Below are 18,667 nucleotides of genomic sequence, written 5' to 3'. Positions count from 1 at the left end.
TACTTCAGCAAGCCTGTGGTCAGGACATGTGAAATAGGAAAATTTTATTCGGATCTTAGTTTTAAATTTTTTATGAAAATGTCAAACATGAAGCACCAACACATGCAAAAACTTTTCTAGATTGCAGGAAGTTAGACTGATTTCAAAAATGATCATGTGGTATTGATGGTATTATTATACTATTATCAATGAGTTTCTTTATGTTTGTTATTAATTCATTTATATATTTGGGTTGGGGGCATAAATATTTACAATTGTTAGAACTTCTTGGTGGATAGACATCCCCCATTCATTATTTAGTAGCATGTTATTTAACCTCCATGTATTTGTGGTGTTTGCAGATTTTTTTTTATGTTGACTTTTTTTTTTAATTTTTAAAAATGTTTTTTATTTATTTCTAGGAGAGAGAGAGAGAGACAGCATGAGCAGGGGAGGGTCAGAGAGAGAGGGAGTCACAGATTGAAACAGGCTCCAGGCTCTGAGCTGGCAGTCAGCACAGAGCCCGACGCGGGGCTCGAACCCACAAACCGCGAGATCATGACCCAAGCGAAAGTCGGATGCTTAACCGACTAAGCCACCCAGGCACCCCTTTTTATGTTGACTTCTAGTTCCATAGCTACTTCAAATAATTCTTGGCCAAAATAAAATAATGTTCCTACTCACAATACGGTTGAATGTCACAAAATAATCTTAAGTGAAGGAAGTCAAACAGAACACATTGCAATGTGTTATACTGTATACATTGTAATGTATGTATACTGTATAATTCCGTTTACACAAAGAATCAAAACAGGCAAAACAGGTTCATCGTGTTAAAAGTCAGGCTAATGGTTATCCTTGAGGGAAAGGGCAATGATTGCAGAAGGGCACAAGGGGTCCTGGGGGCCTAGGAATGTTCCATTTCTTGATCTGAATATTGGTTATATGGCTATATTCTCTTGGCAAAAATTCATCAAGCTGTACACTTCTGATTTATGCAGTTTTCTTTGTATAAATAATACTTCAGCAAATAGTATACCTGTAATTGTCCCCTGTATATATACGTTCATTCACTTCATGAATTTTCAAGCTTCTTAACATTTTCTAAATTTAAAACACTAACGATGGCTGTTTTTATGAGCTTACAAAAATATACATAGTATATTATTATGTCAATAGCCTTTATGTTTGTAAAAGACAGCTCCCAGATTTCATTTATCTATTTTTCTCCCAGATTTTCCATTAAATTTGAGGAAGGAACTTTTTTATTATGGTTCTCAGATTTCATGTGTCTACTTATGAGTGTCTCTTTCCTCCTTACCAGCCCTCAATTTGAGTGAGTTGTCACCAGGTAATTCCTGGTTTGAGGGCCTGAAGAAATAACACTTAACTTAATTAGGATTGTCTAACCACCTTCCATTCGCTAGCCCCTCTGCTAGGGCTTTCAATAGAGAGAGATTTGAGAGCCAATTCATGCCCTAAAGGAGCTCATAATCTGATTGGTAAGACAGACCCATCAGCAACTTTAACATAATGTGATAAGTGCTTCACCCAAGTGAGAACTAAGTGCCACAGTAGTACAGAGGACAGGGAGATGAATTCTGCCAAGGAAGGGCTCCAGAAGAGCTTTAAAGAGGAAGCATGGGGAAGGGTTTGCAGGGACTTGAGAAAAGAACATTCCAGTCAGAGGCCTGAGCAAAGACAAAGCATGTCCAGGGAAAGAAGGACAGCAGTGTGGCCTGAGTTCAGGAAGGGGGAGGAGAAGCGGGGGGGCAGTGATGTGAGAGTGTGGGGTCTTCTGAGGGAGTTTAGGTCACATCATAAAGGCAAATAGAAGTCCCCAAAGATCAAAAGATAATCCCAGGAGAAGGTAGAGAGTAGACTGGAATATGGAGGTTCAAAGAAATGAGACTCTTAACTAAGTCCAAGGGAGAGAGCCTGGGACCTTAACTAGGTGAAGAGGAAGGGACAGATTTGATGGAGTGATTAAATGGGGGGGCGGGTTCATTATTATTTTTTTTATTTTAGAGAGAGAGAGCAGGAAAAGGGGGCAGAGAGAGAGAGAGAGAGAGAGAGAGAGAGAATCCTAAGCAGGCTCCATGCTCAGCACAAAGCCCAATGTGGGGCTCGATCCCACAACCCTGGGATCATGACCTGAGCCAAAATCAACAGCCAGAAGCTCAGCTGACTGAGCCACCCAGGCACCCTAAATGGGGGATCTTTGAGAGAACAGAGAGAGACAATGGCTGTGGCTAAAGGCCTGGAACAAGGCAGGGAGCGTTGGAAGAGGGACAGGCTGGAAGGAAAATAAAGAACACTGGATTTGTCAGCTAGTCCTGATAGGACATCCAGGTGGAGAGGTGTGTTAGCAGATTTGGAATTTGGAAGAGGCGTAAAGATCTGTGGTGGGCATGGAGGAGGGCACTTGTGGGGATGAGCACTGGGTGTTATATGGAAACCAACTTGACAATAAACTATTTAAGAAAAAAATTAAATTAAATTAAAATATGTCAGGTCATTAAGTGCATTTTTGATATTCAAGAACCAAGATAATGGGATGGGTTCATCCCTGGCTTTCCATAGACACAGACAAATTAAGTTATGTATCACAACACACAATCTCTTTACGTCACTGATTTTTTTCATTAGAGATATGACTTAAAATAGCAAAGTATTAATGTGAACTAATCTGTAATTGTTACTATTTGTTAAGAAATGTTACAAGCCAGAACATTTAAAGAAATTCAAATGCAGATGTACATTTCAGTTATCTTGTCATTATTTGTTAATAATACGAATCCTTTCTCTTTCCTTAATTTCTGTTTTCAGCTTAAACTTTGATTCTTTCTCTCATGGCTCTCATGCCTTGAAAAGGCCTGGACTTATTCCAGCATGCTACCTTTATACACATGCACACAGACATACACCCTTATCTGTGATTGCTTTTTGTTTGTGGAGTACAAGAGTAGAGGTCAACTTTCCCTGCACACTAATCACTTTTCTGCTTCCTTTTCCTTTTCTTGACATGAGAGACAAATCACTTTCTGTTCCTTATCACCTGACCAAATCTGGAAGTTGTAAAGATTACAGCAACTTCATGCATGTTCACAGGCGGTGTGCAAACAGATAAAGTGTCTTCCAATTAGATGCCTCTCTGGTCACTATTTGACATCAATAATTGATTTTTTAGCATGACTATATCTCCTGGATTTTATATCTTCTTTTTAAATTATTTTTATTATTTTATTTTTAAAATGTACATCCAAGTTAGTTAGCATATGGTGCAACACTGGTTTCAGGAGTAGATTCCTTAATGCCCCTCACCCATTTAGCCCATCCCCCCTCCCACAACCCCTCCAGCAACCCTCTGTTTGTTCTCCATATTTAAGAGTCTCTTATGTTTTACCCCTCTCCCTGTTTTTATATTATTTTTGTTTCCCTTCCCTAATGTTCATCTGTTTTGTTTTGTTTTTCTTTTTTCTTTTTTTTTGAGGAGGGGGCTATATCTTCTATCCCAGTCCCCTTCAATGAAATTTCTTTCTTTGACTCAAGATATTTTAGCAAATGTGGTTTTTTATTTTAAAAAAACACATTTAAGTAAAACACAATTTAGTTTGCAATAAGACCATAGTTTTATTACAAATACGTACAGTCAAAATCACCTATGAAACATTTGAAAATAAAATTTCACATATAACCATTCAGTTTTGTGTTCTTATGGCTTCCAGTACTGCATGATGTGTGTTTCCCATGGTGCCTCTGAATTTTTGCTCCTCAAGCCTAAGTGCCTTCAAGGCCCACCCTGCCACAAGGACAGGTTGACAGGCCTTGTGTGCCCCCCAGTCTGTGTCTGAGCTGATGCTGTTTGTAGCACTGCTCCATTGCCTTATGGTGACCTGATATTTTGCCAGTCATACTTGAAGAGGCTGAGTCAGCCACCGTGGAATGGTATTTTCAGTCCCCCTCACAATAATTTCTTGTAGTAGTTGATGAGCTCACCTATGTGGCAGTTAGGTTTGATTATTAAAATGGTCAAGCTGGGGTGCCTGGGTAGATCAGTTGGTTAAGCAGTTGACTCTTGATTTCAGCTCAGGACATGATCTCACATTTCGTGAGTTCAAGCCCTGCTTGAACTCTATGAGCCTGCTTTGGATCCTCTGTCTCCCTCTTTGCCCCTCTCCCACTCACACGTGATCTCTCTCTCTCTCAAAAACAAATGTCAAAAAAAAAAAAAAAGGTCAAGCTCTCTGTACCCATGACCCTATAATATTTGTTCAATGGCTCAGCTTTTGGTGGTGCAGGGATTTGCATCCCAATGGACTACTCAGGCTCAAGAGAACCTTTGTGCTCCACCGGATTTTCCCAGCAATTTGATACACATGTTCACATATTGTTTAAGATTGTACTTCTGAGGGTTCTTGAAGGATTTGTTCAGTCTCTCGTTCCCACAGGTGTACATTTTCAGAGCATCATGTACATATGATTTAGATTCTAATTTGTGTGTGTGTGTGTGTGTCCCTGTGCCTGTGTCATAGGTGTAGACAATGCGCTGTAATGAGCCTGACTTCAAGTGGGGATTGACTCCCTTTCAAAACCTCGTCATTGATAGCCATGCTTTGTCGTTTGATGTTTGGTATGACTCACAGGTGCTGCTGATGCAGAGGCTGAACATGCTCTCCAGGCCTCACACCTCTATCATAGATTGAACCATGTCGTATTGTTATTTTCCAAATGTTTAACTCTGGAGCCTGATGCCATTTGGATGCCAGCTTGTGTTAGTTTTTCTGCTTTTTTTCCCTCAGTGTCTCAACAACCCATGTCAGTTTGACATAGGAGATATCAGCAGCAACTTATACATAGTACAGATCAAGATTTTCTTTAGAGAGGATTTTGCTAAAGCAAGGGCATAGGTGCTTTTTGTCCTGTTGTCTTTTGTTATAGTAAAAATTATCTATAACCTCTTGCCTATGTATCTGTTTTCAGGGCAACATCATCAACTAGCAGCACTTCCTAAGTGTTTGTGTTATAAAAAGCCTGATGTTTGTTGAGTGGAAAAATGCATCAAGGTTTAATAGAATTTTAGGGTTAGAAGGGACTGGGATATTTCTTCTAATCCCATAACAATCCTAATTTTGCCCCAAGGCTGCTGTTTGCTGAACCAGAGCTGCCCCTAAATGTCTGAGGGAAATCAGGTGAATGGACCTCAGGGTTCTAAACCTCTGAGTGATATCACCCACCTGCCCTGTCCTCAAACCACAGAATGATAGGACTCTGGACACCTTAAAATGCCTCCTGAATGAGTAACAACCCATCTTCCTTGCCTTCATGTGACAGGGGCTTAGATGTACCTGGCTTCAGTCATAACCCTTATACATGTCTCTAATAATTCAAGTTTCCACACACAGTTATCTTCCTTGCCAAATGTCTAATCCCTTATAATCCAGCCAACCTCATCACTGCTCTCTCCAAGGCTGTTAAATCTACTGAACTTCTTGCCAACCTGATCCCCCCTAACTATACTAGGATACCAATTCTGGAACTCTTCAACACGTTGGCTTTCATCCATCACCTTCCTTGATTCTCCGACTGCCTCTCCTAAGACTGCTTCTCAGTCCACTTTGTAGGCTCTTCTCAAGCAAGTTCTGGCCTTGGACCTGGTACCTACATGGATGATATCAACCATTCTCACAGATGAAACTGTTTATCTATACTTATGACTGACTTGTCCAAACTCCTGGTTTGAGATTCTGATTCTTCACTTCCAACTGCCAATGTAGAGTATTCCATCCTTCCGTGAACCTCGCCACTCCTACCATCTGGTCATCTGCCTCCTAAACCATCCTCATCAAGATTCTGCTACATTTGCTTATGTATCACCATCAAGATCACCCAACTCTTGTGAATGGTCCTTTCACATCCAAACAGCTTTAAAGAGGGAAACCAAGAAAGCACAGCATGGTAGAAGACAAGAGGGGAAAGTAGGTAGTAACAGAAGCTGCAAGAGATCAAGTAAAATAGGACCAAAAGTAGTCAGATGGCTTTATCAACAAGGAGATTGTTGGGAAAAGAAGTTTCAGTGAAGTGGATGGGGAGGTGGAGGAGCCAGGCTTCAAGGTGAGTGAGTGGGACAACAGGAAATGGAGAGACACAGAAAAGAACAAGAAGGATAATTGTCTCAAGAAAGTTGGATTTTAAGAGGAAAAGCAAGTTGGAGGTGAAGCTTGAGTCTATTCAAATACAGGTGGGAAGAAGCCAGTAGAGAGAGGGAGAGGGAGAGACAGAGAGAGAGAGTGAATGCAAAAATAACCAAAAGGGGAAAAAGAGGAAAAGAGGGTATGGCTTCCTCCTGGATGGTTCAGTCAGTTAAGTGTCCGACTTTTGCTTAGGTCATGATCTCACAGTTTGTGGGTTCGAGCCCCACGTCGGGCTCTGTACTGACAGCCAGCTCAGAGCCTGGAGCCTGTTTCAGATTCTGTGTCTCCCTCTCTCTCTGCCCCTCCCCTGCTCAGCTGTCTCTCTCTCTCTCTCTCTCAGAAATAAATAAAACATTAAAAAAATAGAAATGATAAGGTCAGGGAACAGAGGTCAAGATGCTGAATGGATGCTGAAGAGGCCCAGATGATGGAGGATGCTCAGTGAATGGAGGCAGATAGTATTTGGCAGGGAGGAGCATATTTGTCAAAGCAGCAGGGATTCTCATAAAGGATGAAGGAACAATTGGGAAGGACCATGTCTTTAGAGTTGAGCAGGGCTCCAGAAAGGAGAAAAAGATGGAGAGAATGTTCTGTGAAGAGTTGGTTAACCATAGAACCCCTCCAGAGGGAACAATGGAAAAGTTTGGTTGAGGCAAGGGAAAGGAAGCATAAAGTTGTACTCCGAGAAGGTAGAGCCACTCAAGGAATCACATTTTGGCACATAAAACATGATGGATTTAATGGCCCCCAGAATTAGCCCCAGCTTCCCATCTTGCACTCAAGTTCTGCTGGAGCCAACCATGTCCTAGAATAATGACATCACTGAGAACATGTATGTCTCAAGGGACTGTGGAAGGAGTCCACTCATACAACTGACAGCCTTCCTAACATTTTTCTTGTACCATGAAGCATTTCTGTTCCTTCTTGTCAAATTTGTTCTTAAAACAAATCTGGGTCAGTGACCTCGCAATGGCCTGCTATGTGGATCTTTTTACATAGTAGTATTTCTCAGCCCTACCTGTACAACAGAATCACCTGGGAAACTTTTAATACATAGTAATGCCTGGGGCTCCAGACCAATTATATCAGAACCAATGGTGATGAGGCCTCTGGAGTCTGGACAGTATTCTTAAAGGCTCCCTTGGTCATTCTAATGTGTAAACTAGGCCTCAGACTACCTAGTATGTGGTCCAGCAGCCAACAGCATCTGTATTACTTGGGAGCTTGATAGAAATGGAGAATCTCAGGCCCCTACCCTTGACCTACCTACTAAATTATAACCTGCATTTTAATAAGAGCTCCTTCCCCAGCTGATACCTAAGAACATTAAAGTTTGAGAAGCCCTGCCTTAAAACAATGCTGATGCTGGGATCCTGCCTCTAGATTCTGATTTTATTGATCTGGGTTGTAACCTAGGAATCAGGATTTATAATTCTTCCCAGATATTTCTAATTTTTAGCCAAGTTTGAGATCCCCACCTAACAGTATCTAGCAAAGCCCAAGAGAGGTGCCTGGTTCATTTTTATTCAATTGGGTGGATCAACCTCATCTTTGTTTAACGATTTCTGACCTTTATTTAACTTACTAATGAACTCCATTTGCTTCTCATTTGGGGGGAAAACTGCCTGTCATATACTTGTGGCAGGAACATCATTCCTCCTCATCTTTGAAGATGCTACTGGGAGGCTTGGTAACTAATAAGACAAGAAATACTGCCCAACCTAAGGCCTATTACATAAGGACCGGTTTATTTATTAAAGAAAAAAAAATGGCCAATAGGACCATCATTACAGAATACTAACCTCTTCCTTATCAAATTGAGACAAGCAACCTTCCTGATCAGTTATTTCTTTCATCTCTTCTCAGGCCATGTTTGAAATGATACTTAAAGAACTCTACAGCTTTCTTTAGGCTGACTGATTGCACAAGTCAAACAACAGTAATTAGTTTGCTAAAATGTTGGTTACTACTATTATAGGAATTAAGACACAACACATATTATTTTAGACCTGAGTTCCCAAAGTATAACACTAGCTTGAAAGTGAAAATTTTAAAGAAAAACTTGACAAGTGTTTTAAGGTTTCATTGTGCTGTACGAGTTTGAAGGGGAAAAAAATTTTTTAAACATCTCATTTAGACCACATGCAACTTTTGAATAGTCAAATCACCCATTTCCATGTGGGTGGTTAAATCTCATGAAGAACAAAAGGTTATTATTGGTAAAGACTTCTCCCAACTTTTTGTTTCTCACTTCAAACATATGAAAGTATGAATCACTTTTCCACTACTGAGGATTGAAATTTGGTTTAAGAATTATTAAAACTAAATTGGTGCCAAGACAAAAGTACTGCTTTTCAAGTTTTTATAAAGAAAAATATGTCCATAGTCTTTTAAAATTATACAGGCTTCAGGGGCACCTGAGTGGTTAAGAGACCGACTCTTGACTTCAGCTCAGGCCATGTTCTCACAGTTCGTGAGTTTGAGCCGCATGTCAGGCTCTGCACTGACACAAGTGCAGAGCCTGCTTGGAATTCTCTCTCTCCCTCTCTCTTCACCCCTACCCCACTCATGCTCTCTCTCTCAAAATAAGTAAATAAAATTAAAAATTAAAAAAATAAATAAAATTATACAGACTTCAGAAAACTAAGATTTTGATTCCATTAGCCTTGATGTTAGTCTACAAGAAATATGACCATTCGTTGTTTTAAATTCAAAATGAACATTTCAGTGGATTTACTACAGTTTGAATTCCACAAGATCATGTTTCTCTTTTTAGAAAACCAAAACAAAACTATCAAGACTTGACAAATTATGTTATCTTCTCTATGTTCTCTGGGTGGGAATTACCCACAGAACATTTTCCTAACCTCCACTCTCAGGCCTCAAATATATTCATTTAACATTTTCCTTTCTTAATGGTTTGAGGTAATCTGTGTTCTAGATTCTACCTACTGGCATACTAAGAGCGCTACCCAAACATTAGGAGGCATACTACTGAAGTAAACTAGACAACATCATGCATTCCCCCTAGTAGGGAGAAGGTAGGAGATGGTCCCTCCCTGATTGCACTAAAAGTTTTTAAAGTTTTTAAAGGTTTTCAGAGCTCTCTGATAACGGCTGAAATCTTCAAAGCAGGTGTGTTACATAACAGAGAATCCCAGTCGTTCATCATCTGGCACCTATGTCTTTGTCCAGAGTGCCATATGAAGAGAGGTTAAATTTGTGATTTGGTTGGAATTTAAAATGTTATAGAAAAATTCAATTATTCAATTTGTGCAGATGGACGTTTGAGACCAAGATTCATGTCTTGTGCATTGTGACCTTGTAGATTCATAGATCAGGGATGAATTTTAAAATATTGCATAATAGGGTCAATTGAATTCCAACTACTCTACTTGGATGCACAGCGTCTAATACACCACATGGATGCACGCTTAGTGTTGAATGATGAAAATGACATTCATGGAGGGACTTACAAAAAAGAATTGGCTTTTATTATTGTGGTCACTGTTGGCTTGCACCTTCCTGGGGAGCTTCGAAGGTGTAATCTGAAACCAACCCTCCATATGCAGAGGGCAGGGAGAGATGAAAGAAAGAGGCAGACCATTCGAATTGGTAAGTGGCAGGTTTTATAAGTAAGGACACTTACATAAAAGGCTTATCTTGGGTGGCCACAAGCCAAATAGATCTCTGTACCCACCAGCCAAATGTTAAACATTTATATAGAGGACTTAACTGGGTTCAGTCATGTATACCATCCAGATGGCATCAACAACACATCATTATCTCAAGGCTACGTCCTTAGGGCAGCTTCTGGAAGCAAGAAGGACAAGTGGCACATACATTTCAAGGACGGGGAGGGAATGAGGAGCCTCCAATTGCCCAAGTGCAGCTCACAGTTCACCTGGTGGCCATGTCCTCTTGATGACCTCCCCCAGCACTCTGTGACCAGCTCTTACAATCTCATGGGGCCCCCTCTTCCACAATGAGACCTGAGTAGTCAGCAAAGGGTTTCACTAGCATGGAGGTGGCTCTTTGGTAGCCCTCTGGCTGCATAGAAGGGAGATACCACAGCAACAGAACAGACACATGCAATAGAAAACAGACTGAGACAATGATCCCCAAAGTTAGTCACAATTTTTTCCGCTGAGAATTCTGTGATGCAAACCACTGATTTATTTAGTTCCTTAGGCTGAGAGTTGGATCACTCAGGGCATTCACTGGTGTCGTCATGTGATTTAATAAAGATGATACGTTAGCAGACTCATCAGGAATGAACAACATTCTATTTGAATAATTGCAGAGATACCTCCTTGTGAGGCTGTAATAATGTCCAAGGCCATCCTATTTTGGAAGACAGTTTTTCTCATTAGAGACATTTCAGTGTTTGGTAAGGACAGGCTCTGTTGGCTATCACTCAAGTCTTGCTGAATGAATTTACTAAGGGCTTATGCATGTGCTATAATGTCCTCCAGGCCAATGGAGGGACAATAACTGTGGCTAAATGACTGTACCAGTGGAAAACAACACATCCACCTTGGCCTTGAGGAGAGGGAAGTTGGTAGGTTTAGGAACATGCCCCTTGAACTGGTTGTGCATAGCATACGTGTTGGCAGGGCAGGGTGGGGAGGGGGGAGGGCAGCCTGTCAGGCATAAGGAGATGGACTGGGGGTGGGATATGCTCCCACCTTCTCCCCTCTCTCAGTAGTGAATGTTCTGTTTCAGGCATACTGCATCTCAACAGGTCTGGCTTGCAGCAGGGCAGTAGGACCCCAGTGAAGACTGAGTAGTTCTCCCTCACCCAGGGGTGTGAAGTAACTCAGCCATCCCAGCAGGACACCCCATTGTAATTTCCAGTAGAGAAATCCTTTCCCAGGTGTGGTGAGGCTTGGTGTTCTCAGCGGCATAGCATGTTGATCCACAATGAGATGGGGCGATGGCTGTTTCCTGCAACTTCCATGGTACTGGGTAACGTGGCAGGCATCCCCAGTCTGGTATATGGGGCAGCAGGCCGTACTGCTTGATCATTCAAATGCATTAAAGCCTGGGACAGTACTTTAGCCCACGGGGCCAAGGTGGTTTTACCTTTAACTAATTTAATCTGTTGCTTTAATATTCCAGTTTTCCTTTCTACCAACATTCCCTGCTGTTTGAGGTTTTATCAGGGAGGTGGAATTGCCATTCAATGTCACGTACTTTTGCCCAGTCTTGCACATCATGACCTTTGGAATGTGAGCTCTGATCACTGTCTTGTCAGTGGGGGTTTCCTTACATGTACTTATATTCTCTAATCCCTGGATTAGAGAAGGCTACCCGGATTAGTGGTAGCCTGCTTTGCGTGATAGGATAGCTTGGGTTAAACCAGATGTGGTATCTACACAAATGAAGGCCTCACCTTTAGCCTAGACCTCCATGCTTTTGCACCTGCTATTTCTCTAACTGCAATTGTCGCATCTGGTAAACTCCTACATACCTTGTAAGAGTCACCTTCAACTTCATCTTCTTGATTCAGCCTTCCTTGAGCTCTTTTCCTGAGTGGGTTTTTTGTTTGTTTGTTTGTTCACACCTCTGCTCACAACAACACTGTGTTATATGTCCTGCCTTCCTCCACCTTCCTTCTAGACTGAGCTCCTTGAAGGCAGGGTCTATGGATGGCCTTTTCATCTTTGTGGTCATCTCACCTAGAGCAGTGCCTAGCACACAGGAGTCACTCCTGAGGGATTTAACAAATGAATAAATGAATGACTGAATGTGAGCTTCCCCAAGTATCTAATTCAATAACCAGGCAGGGACTTGGAAACCTAAGTACTTTCACATGAAGCCAAGCTAGGGGCCAAGTCTTTCTTTTCAGCTTCGAAGGATAGTAACTCAGTGCCTGTTATTATGTCTTGCGACTTTTTCTCTTCCCTCTACTCCCAGTCAAACTTGATAAAATATTCTCACTTACGTGCTGGTTTGTGCATAATAGTTCTCCGATCTGACTGAGAGTAGGGGAGACACACATATTCCAAAATTCACTCATGATTTTCACTATTAACATAGGAGCCAAATGTAATATAGAAGTCACAGATAAATCTTCCTAAGGTTTTGAAGTCCATTTGAAGTTGAGGGTATAGTTTCTAACATTAATTGCTACTCTCCAAGAAACACTTCTCCTATAGAATTGAATGACATGATTTGCAAATACTGTATTAAGTTTAAAGAAAGGCCACAATATGTGGAACCTTGTATTGCCTTAAAAATAACCATATTATGCACATTAAAACATGTAGATTTCCTTTCCGGTGTGATTGCTTTGTTTGATCAAATTGAAAGTTGGGTTTTCTATTTTGGCATTATGCCTTGTTTCCTTAGACAAAATGAAATTGTTCCATTATAGCAAATAGAAGCTTGATAATGGTTTTAGTTGGAATGCTGATCACAGAATATTTGCCATTCCAGTCTTGCTCCTAAACAGTGTGATTTCAAACAGAGACGAAAGAGCGAGGCCTGGATTATGATCTCTAGACACTTGAGTGGTTGAAACCCCAGGAGGGAGTTTCAAACCAAGGCTGTGTCAGAGGCAGAAAGGGTTCTCCTTCCCTGCTGTCAGCCAGCAAGGAACACTTAGCTCACTGCAGGTCCCCATAGAAACAAGACACAGAAAGAAATGTGCCCCTGAGATTCAGTCTCAACTCATATTGGGTGGGCACGCATTTTGAGGGGGATAAGCAGCTAATACTTGGAGCCTCTTCCTTCTTGATTCTCAAGTGGACTGAGCCAAGGCATCGGCATATCTTTTTTCTTTTCTTTAAGGCTTCCTCACCGCAATGAGGCAAGAAGTTACCCGTGCCCACAAAGGCTGGGCCCTGGACTCTGTGACCATCCACAATGAAGTTCTGCGGCAGACCAAGGAGGAGATCACATCACCCCCCATGGTAGGCATGGCTGGGCAAATGACAGGGGCTGTTCCAGAACCACTGTTGAAAGTTCACATTCTGCTTAAAACCGACCGATGAGTGGCTCAGTTAAGTCCCCTGGCTTTGAAGCTGGGGTTTCCTTGGTCATAACCAGGAGACTTCAATGCCGAAACCTCCTCCATTTGCTGGTGTGGGAATTAATGACAAGTGCTGGAACTCCCCAGGCAGCATTTCTTTATAATTTCAAGTTACGCTTGTGTTTGTTAAAAAGGGTTTCCCACAGGACTCCAGCTGCGGCTGTGGGCTGCTCACAGACTGGACGAGTGTGAGGGCAGTAGAGACAAATAGGGTCGCAGTCCTTAGCTCAGGGCCAGTTCCAGCAGCACCCCCACTAGCTGCAGAACCCCTGGGTGGAGGGACCCCTGGAGGGAGGCAGGGCAGAGGCCCTGAGGTAAGCAGACACCATTGGGAGCCACTGCTTGGACACTTACCTGCTCTGTGAACTTGGCCAAGTTCTTTAACTTTTTGACCCCAGCTTCTTCATCTGTGACTTAAGACCAATAATTCAGCCTCCTGAAAGACGGTTGGGTGAAGTAAATGGAATCATTTAGGACCCCACATAGGTACTCAATAAATCTTAGTCCCATTTTCCCTTCCTCTGACTTTCATCCCCTCATTTGCCAAAGAAGAAGCCTAGCCAGATGAATTCCAAGTTCTGGCCCCTTTCTACCACTTTACAGCAAGGGTCGCCTTCTTGCAGTGTTCAATGCCCAGCCCTCACTCTGTCTGCCATCTCGCCACAAGCACACCAGCATATTTCCACCAGCGGTCTCTCCATTAAAGGCGACCTAAGCTATTTCAATCATGCCCTTCCAGATTCTTCCTGTATTTTCCCATCATGCAATTCCAAAGTCATATTCACATTTGTAGGTATTTGTTAGAGCAGCACCAAGATATGTATGAGTTTCTTAAGGCTGTTGCAACAAAGTACCACAAATGGGGTGGCTTAAAACGACAGCACTTTATTTCCTCAGAGCTCCGGTAGCCAGAGGTCTGAAATGAAGGTGTTGGCAGAGCTGGTTTCTTCCAAAGGCTCTGGGGGGAGTCTGTTCCATGTCTTTCTCTCAGCTCTGATGGTTGCAGGCAGTGCTGGTATCCCTTGGCTGATGGCTGTATCACTTCAGTCTCTGCCTCCATTATCACATTGCCTTCTTCTCTCTGCATACCTCTGGGTGCCCCTTCGTCTTCTTATAAGAACACCTGTCATATTGGGTTTAGATCCCACCTTAATCCAGTATGACCCTAACTAATTACATCTGCAAAGGCCCTCTTTCCAAATGGGCCTTTCACATTCTGAGGTCCTAAGTGGACATGAATTTGGAGGAGACACTATTCAGTCCACTATGCCTTCTAACTATGACTTTGCAAAGTTCTGAGATTAAAAGGAACCTAGAAGGGATAGTTTACTGTTGGACGTTATCTAAATTTTATTTATTTTTTTAATTTTTTTTTTCACACTGCAGCATGTTTATTTTTTTTATTTATTTCTTTTTTTTACAAATAGTTTATTGTCAAATTAGTTTCCACATAACACTCAGTGCTCACTGAGCACAAGTGTCCTCCTCCATGCCCATCCCCCCCTCCCCCCCACATCCATCAGTCCTCAGTTTTTGTCAGCATTCAAGAGTCTCTCATGGTTTGCCTCTCTCCCTTTCCCCCACCATTTCCCCCCTTCTTCTCCCCCTTGTTCCTCCGTCAAGTTCCTCCTAATCCTCCTATACGTGCAAACATATGATATTTGTCCTTCTCTGCCTGACTTATTTCGCTCAGCATAACACCCTCAAGGTCCATCCATGTTGCTACACATGGCCAGATTTCATTGTTTCTCATTGCCATGTAGTATTCCATGGTATAGATAAACCACATCTTCTTGATCCATTCATCTGTTGATGGACACTTAGGCTCTTTCCATGTTTTAGCTATTGTGGAGAGTGCTGCTATGAACATTGGGGTACATGTGCTCCTATGCCTCAGCATTTCTGTATCCCTTGGGTAAATTCCTAGCAGTGCTATTGCTGGGTCATAAGGGAGTTCTATTGTTAGTTTCCTGAGGAACCTCCACACTGTTTTCCAGAGGGGCTGTACCAGTTTACATTCCCACCAACAGTGTAGGAGGGTGCCCGTTTCTCCACATCCTCGCCAGCATCTAGAGTTCTCTGATTTGCTCATTTTAGCCACTCTGACTGGCGTGAGGTGGTATCTCAGTGTGGTTTTGATTTGTATTTCCCTGATGAGGAGGGATGCTGAGCATCGTTTCATGTGTCTGTTGGCCATCTGGATGTCCTCTTTGGAGAAGTGTCTGTTCATACCTTCTGCCCATTTCTTCACTGGGTTGTTTGTTTTTCGGGCGTGTAGTTTGGTGAGTTCCTTATAGATTCTGGACGGTATCTAAATTTTATATTGTTCATGTAGTAATTGTCACCCACTACCGATGATGGTAATCATATGTCTTGATTTTCTGGGATTGCCCGTTTTACTGTCAAACCATGCTTAGGTTTTGGTCCCAAAAATACAGTCCTCATACTCTTAGGTCACATGAGGGCAATTCCAGGAAACACTTGGCAATTAATTTCACTGTCTTTTATTATAATCTATACTTGCTTCCCCTTACCTGCCCCTCATTGGAAAGGAAAAATGGTCACCATCTTCTACATAGATATATTTTATGGGCTTATGTGATTATTAGAGTCTCCCCATGATTCCCTTTAGCCTTTCTTTTCTTACTAAATACATGTCCTATGGCTCCCCATGGCCTATAATGTAAAGTTCAAACTCTCCACTTTGGCATCTATAGTCTTCCACGGTCAAGCCTTAACTTATTTTATGACCATTAAACCCTCTGCTAAATAAGATGCATGGGTTTTCCTACCCATCCTACCTATCTTTGTACTATTGCTCCTGCCTGGATGCCTGACTTCTCTGCTCTTTCTTTCCAAAAGCAGCCCACCCTTCAAGGCTGCACTTGAGTGCAGTAATGATTCTCAGTACTGGTCACCAGGCAGCCTCTCTAACAAGTGCGTGCTGGTATTCAGTTCATGTCTTTCCCACTGACTTAACGGTGAAGAGCTCAAAGGCAGGGCCTTTTGTGTGAAAGAGAGACACGGGATGATAAACAGCCACTGTTGAACTAACACACCCCCTCCCTGCCCATCACGCCCGCTCTCCTTCTATCACGTCTGGCCTCTGGGGGCGCTCTGACTCTCCTGCTCGCTGGGCCTGGCTGCACAACTCTCGCTTAATCACTAAGATGGTTAGAACTGCAGGTTGGGTTGGCTGGCACAGGCTGAGATCCCACATGGCATCAGGCTCCAAATCCTGTTCCTTGTCCTGACCCTAAACGACAGATTGGGACTCTCTGAGACTTTTATCTCCTTGCACAGGCGATTTGGTGCTGCTGGCAAAGTCTGTCATCCTCAGGGGGGCTAGTCCTCCACTCAAATAAGCAATAACGGCATGTTTCCACAGCCCTTATAGCCTCAGGATAGGCTGTAGAGGAAAATGGGCTCAGCATTTCACTAAGGCAAAGAGGCCAGTGGTTCTTTTGGTGGTCTTTTAAGACTGGTGTATGTCTTCTTTAAACTGATGGCCTTTGTTACAGTAATGGATGTCCATCTCCCAGCAACTAAGTTTTAAAAAATCCTATTACCGCGTGCTTGACTCTTCCAGGAAGGTGTGTACATTTATGGGCTCTATATGGATGGAGCAGCCTGGGACAGACGGAATGGGAAGCTTACAGAATCCACCCCGAAGGTACTCTTCACACAGCTGCCTGTGCTGCATATCTTCGCCATTAACTCCATCGCGCCCAAAGACCCCAAGCTGTATGTGTGTCCTATTTACAAGAAACCAAGGCGTACTGACTTGACCTTCATCACCGTGGTGTATCTTCGAACAGTTTTGTCCCCAGACCACTGGATCCTGAGAGGAGTGGCTCTTTTGTGTGACATCAAGTAAACTCATTTCCACTTGCTGAGGGCACCAGAGCCACGTAGCCAGCCAATGCTAGTGAGAGGCTGGGCGCAATGTATCTTTTCCCCTGGTAATTGCTTGATTACCCTTTTTAAAGTAAAATGCTGATATTCTACAATCACGTGTGTGTGTGTGTGTATTTCCTCATATCAGTATTCAAAATAACAATGCTAACATAATGCATTTTATCCCAGGAACTCATATTCCATTATAATTGTTTAGATAAAGCCCTACCGTCATGTTAGAGCATTGGAAGTTTTGATTTTTTTTTTTAATCTAAAACAAGGCATTAATTTGCTGTATCCTAAAGGGGGGCTAATAGATGCAAGCTTTTCCCTCAAATAAAAACCAAATTGTCCTGAAATAAAACCTGCCTCTGGGTATGTCTGTGCTGATGTGCTCTCCGTTGCCCATTTGGGTTTGGCCTTGACTCCATGCCTGTGAAATGGAAACTGAATGGGTCCAGTCAGTATCCTTAGGAGTTACAGCTGTGTGGTATGACGTGTTTAAGGCAGCAAATCCACTGGGATGGCAGCTCTTGTCATTTATTTTAATTTTATTTAATATATTTTATTATCTTGAAGAGCTCTTTTCAGGCCCAAAGAACTCTGAGTCTCCAGCTCCCAGCCTCCCCCCAGCAACCCCAACTCTGCAGGAGATAATGAAGCGCACATTTCTAGGCAGCAAATGGAGAAGGAAAAACAAACTCCATCAAATGAAATTAGGTTACATGCAGAATGCCTTAAAAAGCCAAGTCTTTAAAAAGTGAAGCTATTTCTTACTCTGTAGCTGGTCTGAAACTCAGCATTAACCTTTATTTCCTGCTAAAGGAAATTGTCAATTTAACAAAACAGATGAGGTCCAATATTGAATGCTCATGCAGCTTCAGGATAGTGAAGTGTCTCTTCTGGCCTCCTTATCTAGAATTCTCTTGCTCACCCTCAGCTAAACTCACCAATTTCGTCCCCCCATCTATGCTGAAGGAAGGGAGCATTTCATGTTGCCTTGATCCCCTACTATTCTTCTGTCGTTCCAATCAGAGATACCAATGAGAAAAAAAAGAAGACGGCCAAGCAATAGCCTGGGCAAGGTATTCAGGGAAGACCCCAGAAAAAATTCCCCCATAGTCTAGGATACTTTCCAACAGGAGAAAATACGTTATGAAATGCACATAGTAGTGGCCTCTGCTATGCTCTGATACTGACTCAATGTCAAAGCCATAGAACTTTCGAGGGCAGTTTGAAAACTAAAGTAAGCAAGCCCCCAGCCCCAATGTTTTTTGGTATTTCCCTTGGCCAATAGACACACTAAAGAAAAGGAAGGCATTCTCTGGAAAGAATGTCCTCCTGAATGGAGGCTAGACTTTGGAAGTTCCTGCTGCTCTGGGGGAGCACAGAGGAAGTAGAGTACATTATAGCACACTACCCAGCAGGTCCCAAAATAACACACACATTTTATTCATATTCCTGTCCAGTTGCTAAAACGATTGAAGGCAAACTGCATAGTCTAAACCCCTGGATATCATGGTAGGCCTTTCAGAGAATAACAATGAAGTTCAGTGTTCTC

The 18,667-nt window shown here is 42.4% G+C and overlaps 1 protein-coding gene across 1 annotated transcript in view; it reads left to right on the top strand.

Moving 5' to 3' along the window:
- The window catches only part of DNAH8 (dynein axonemal heavy chain 8), a 318,105-nt gene extending 300,883 nt beyond the window's left edge, over positions 1–17,222 (top strand). The window contains exons 88-89 of the mRNA XM_039235325.1: positions 12,969–13,090; positions 16,799–17,222. Of these exons, the coding sequence (XP_039091256.1) occupies positions 12,969–13,090; positions 16,799–17,086 (410 nt within the window). The 3' untranslated portion in view covers positions 17,087–17,222. The remainder of the gene's footprint in view (positions 1–12,968; positions 13,091–16,798) is intronic.
- The last annotated feature ends 1,445 nt before the right edge of the window (positions 17,223–18,667 follow it).

The sequence above is a fragment of the Hyaena hyaena genome, unplaced genomic scaffold, assembly GCF_003009895.1.
Source record: "Hyaena hyaena isolate Hyena2069 unplaced genomic scaffold, ASM300989v1 scaffold_96, whole genome shotgun sequence".
Lineage (NCBI taxonomy): Eukaryota > Metazoa > Chordata > Mammalia > Carnivora > Hyaenidae > Hyaena > Hyaena hyaena.
Note: the sequence above shows the minus strand (reverse complement) of the source record. Positions and strands in the feature narration are given on the sequence as shown.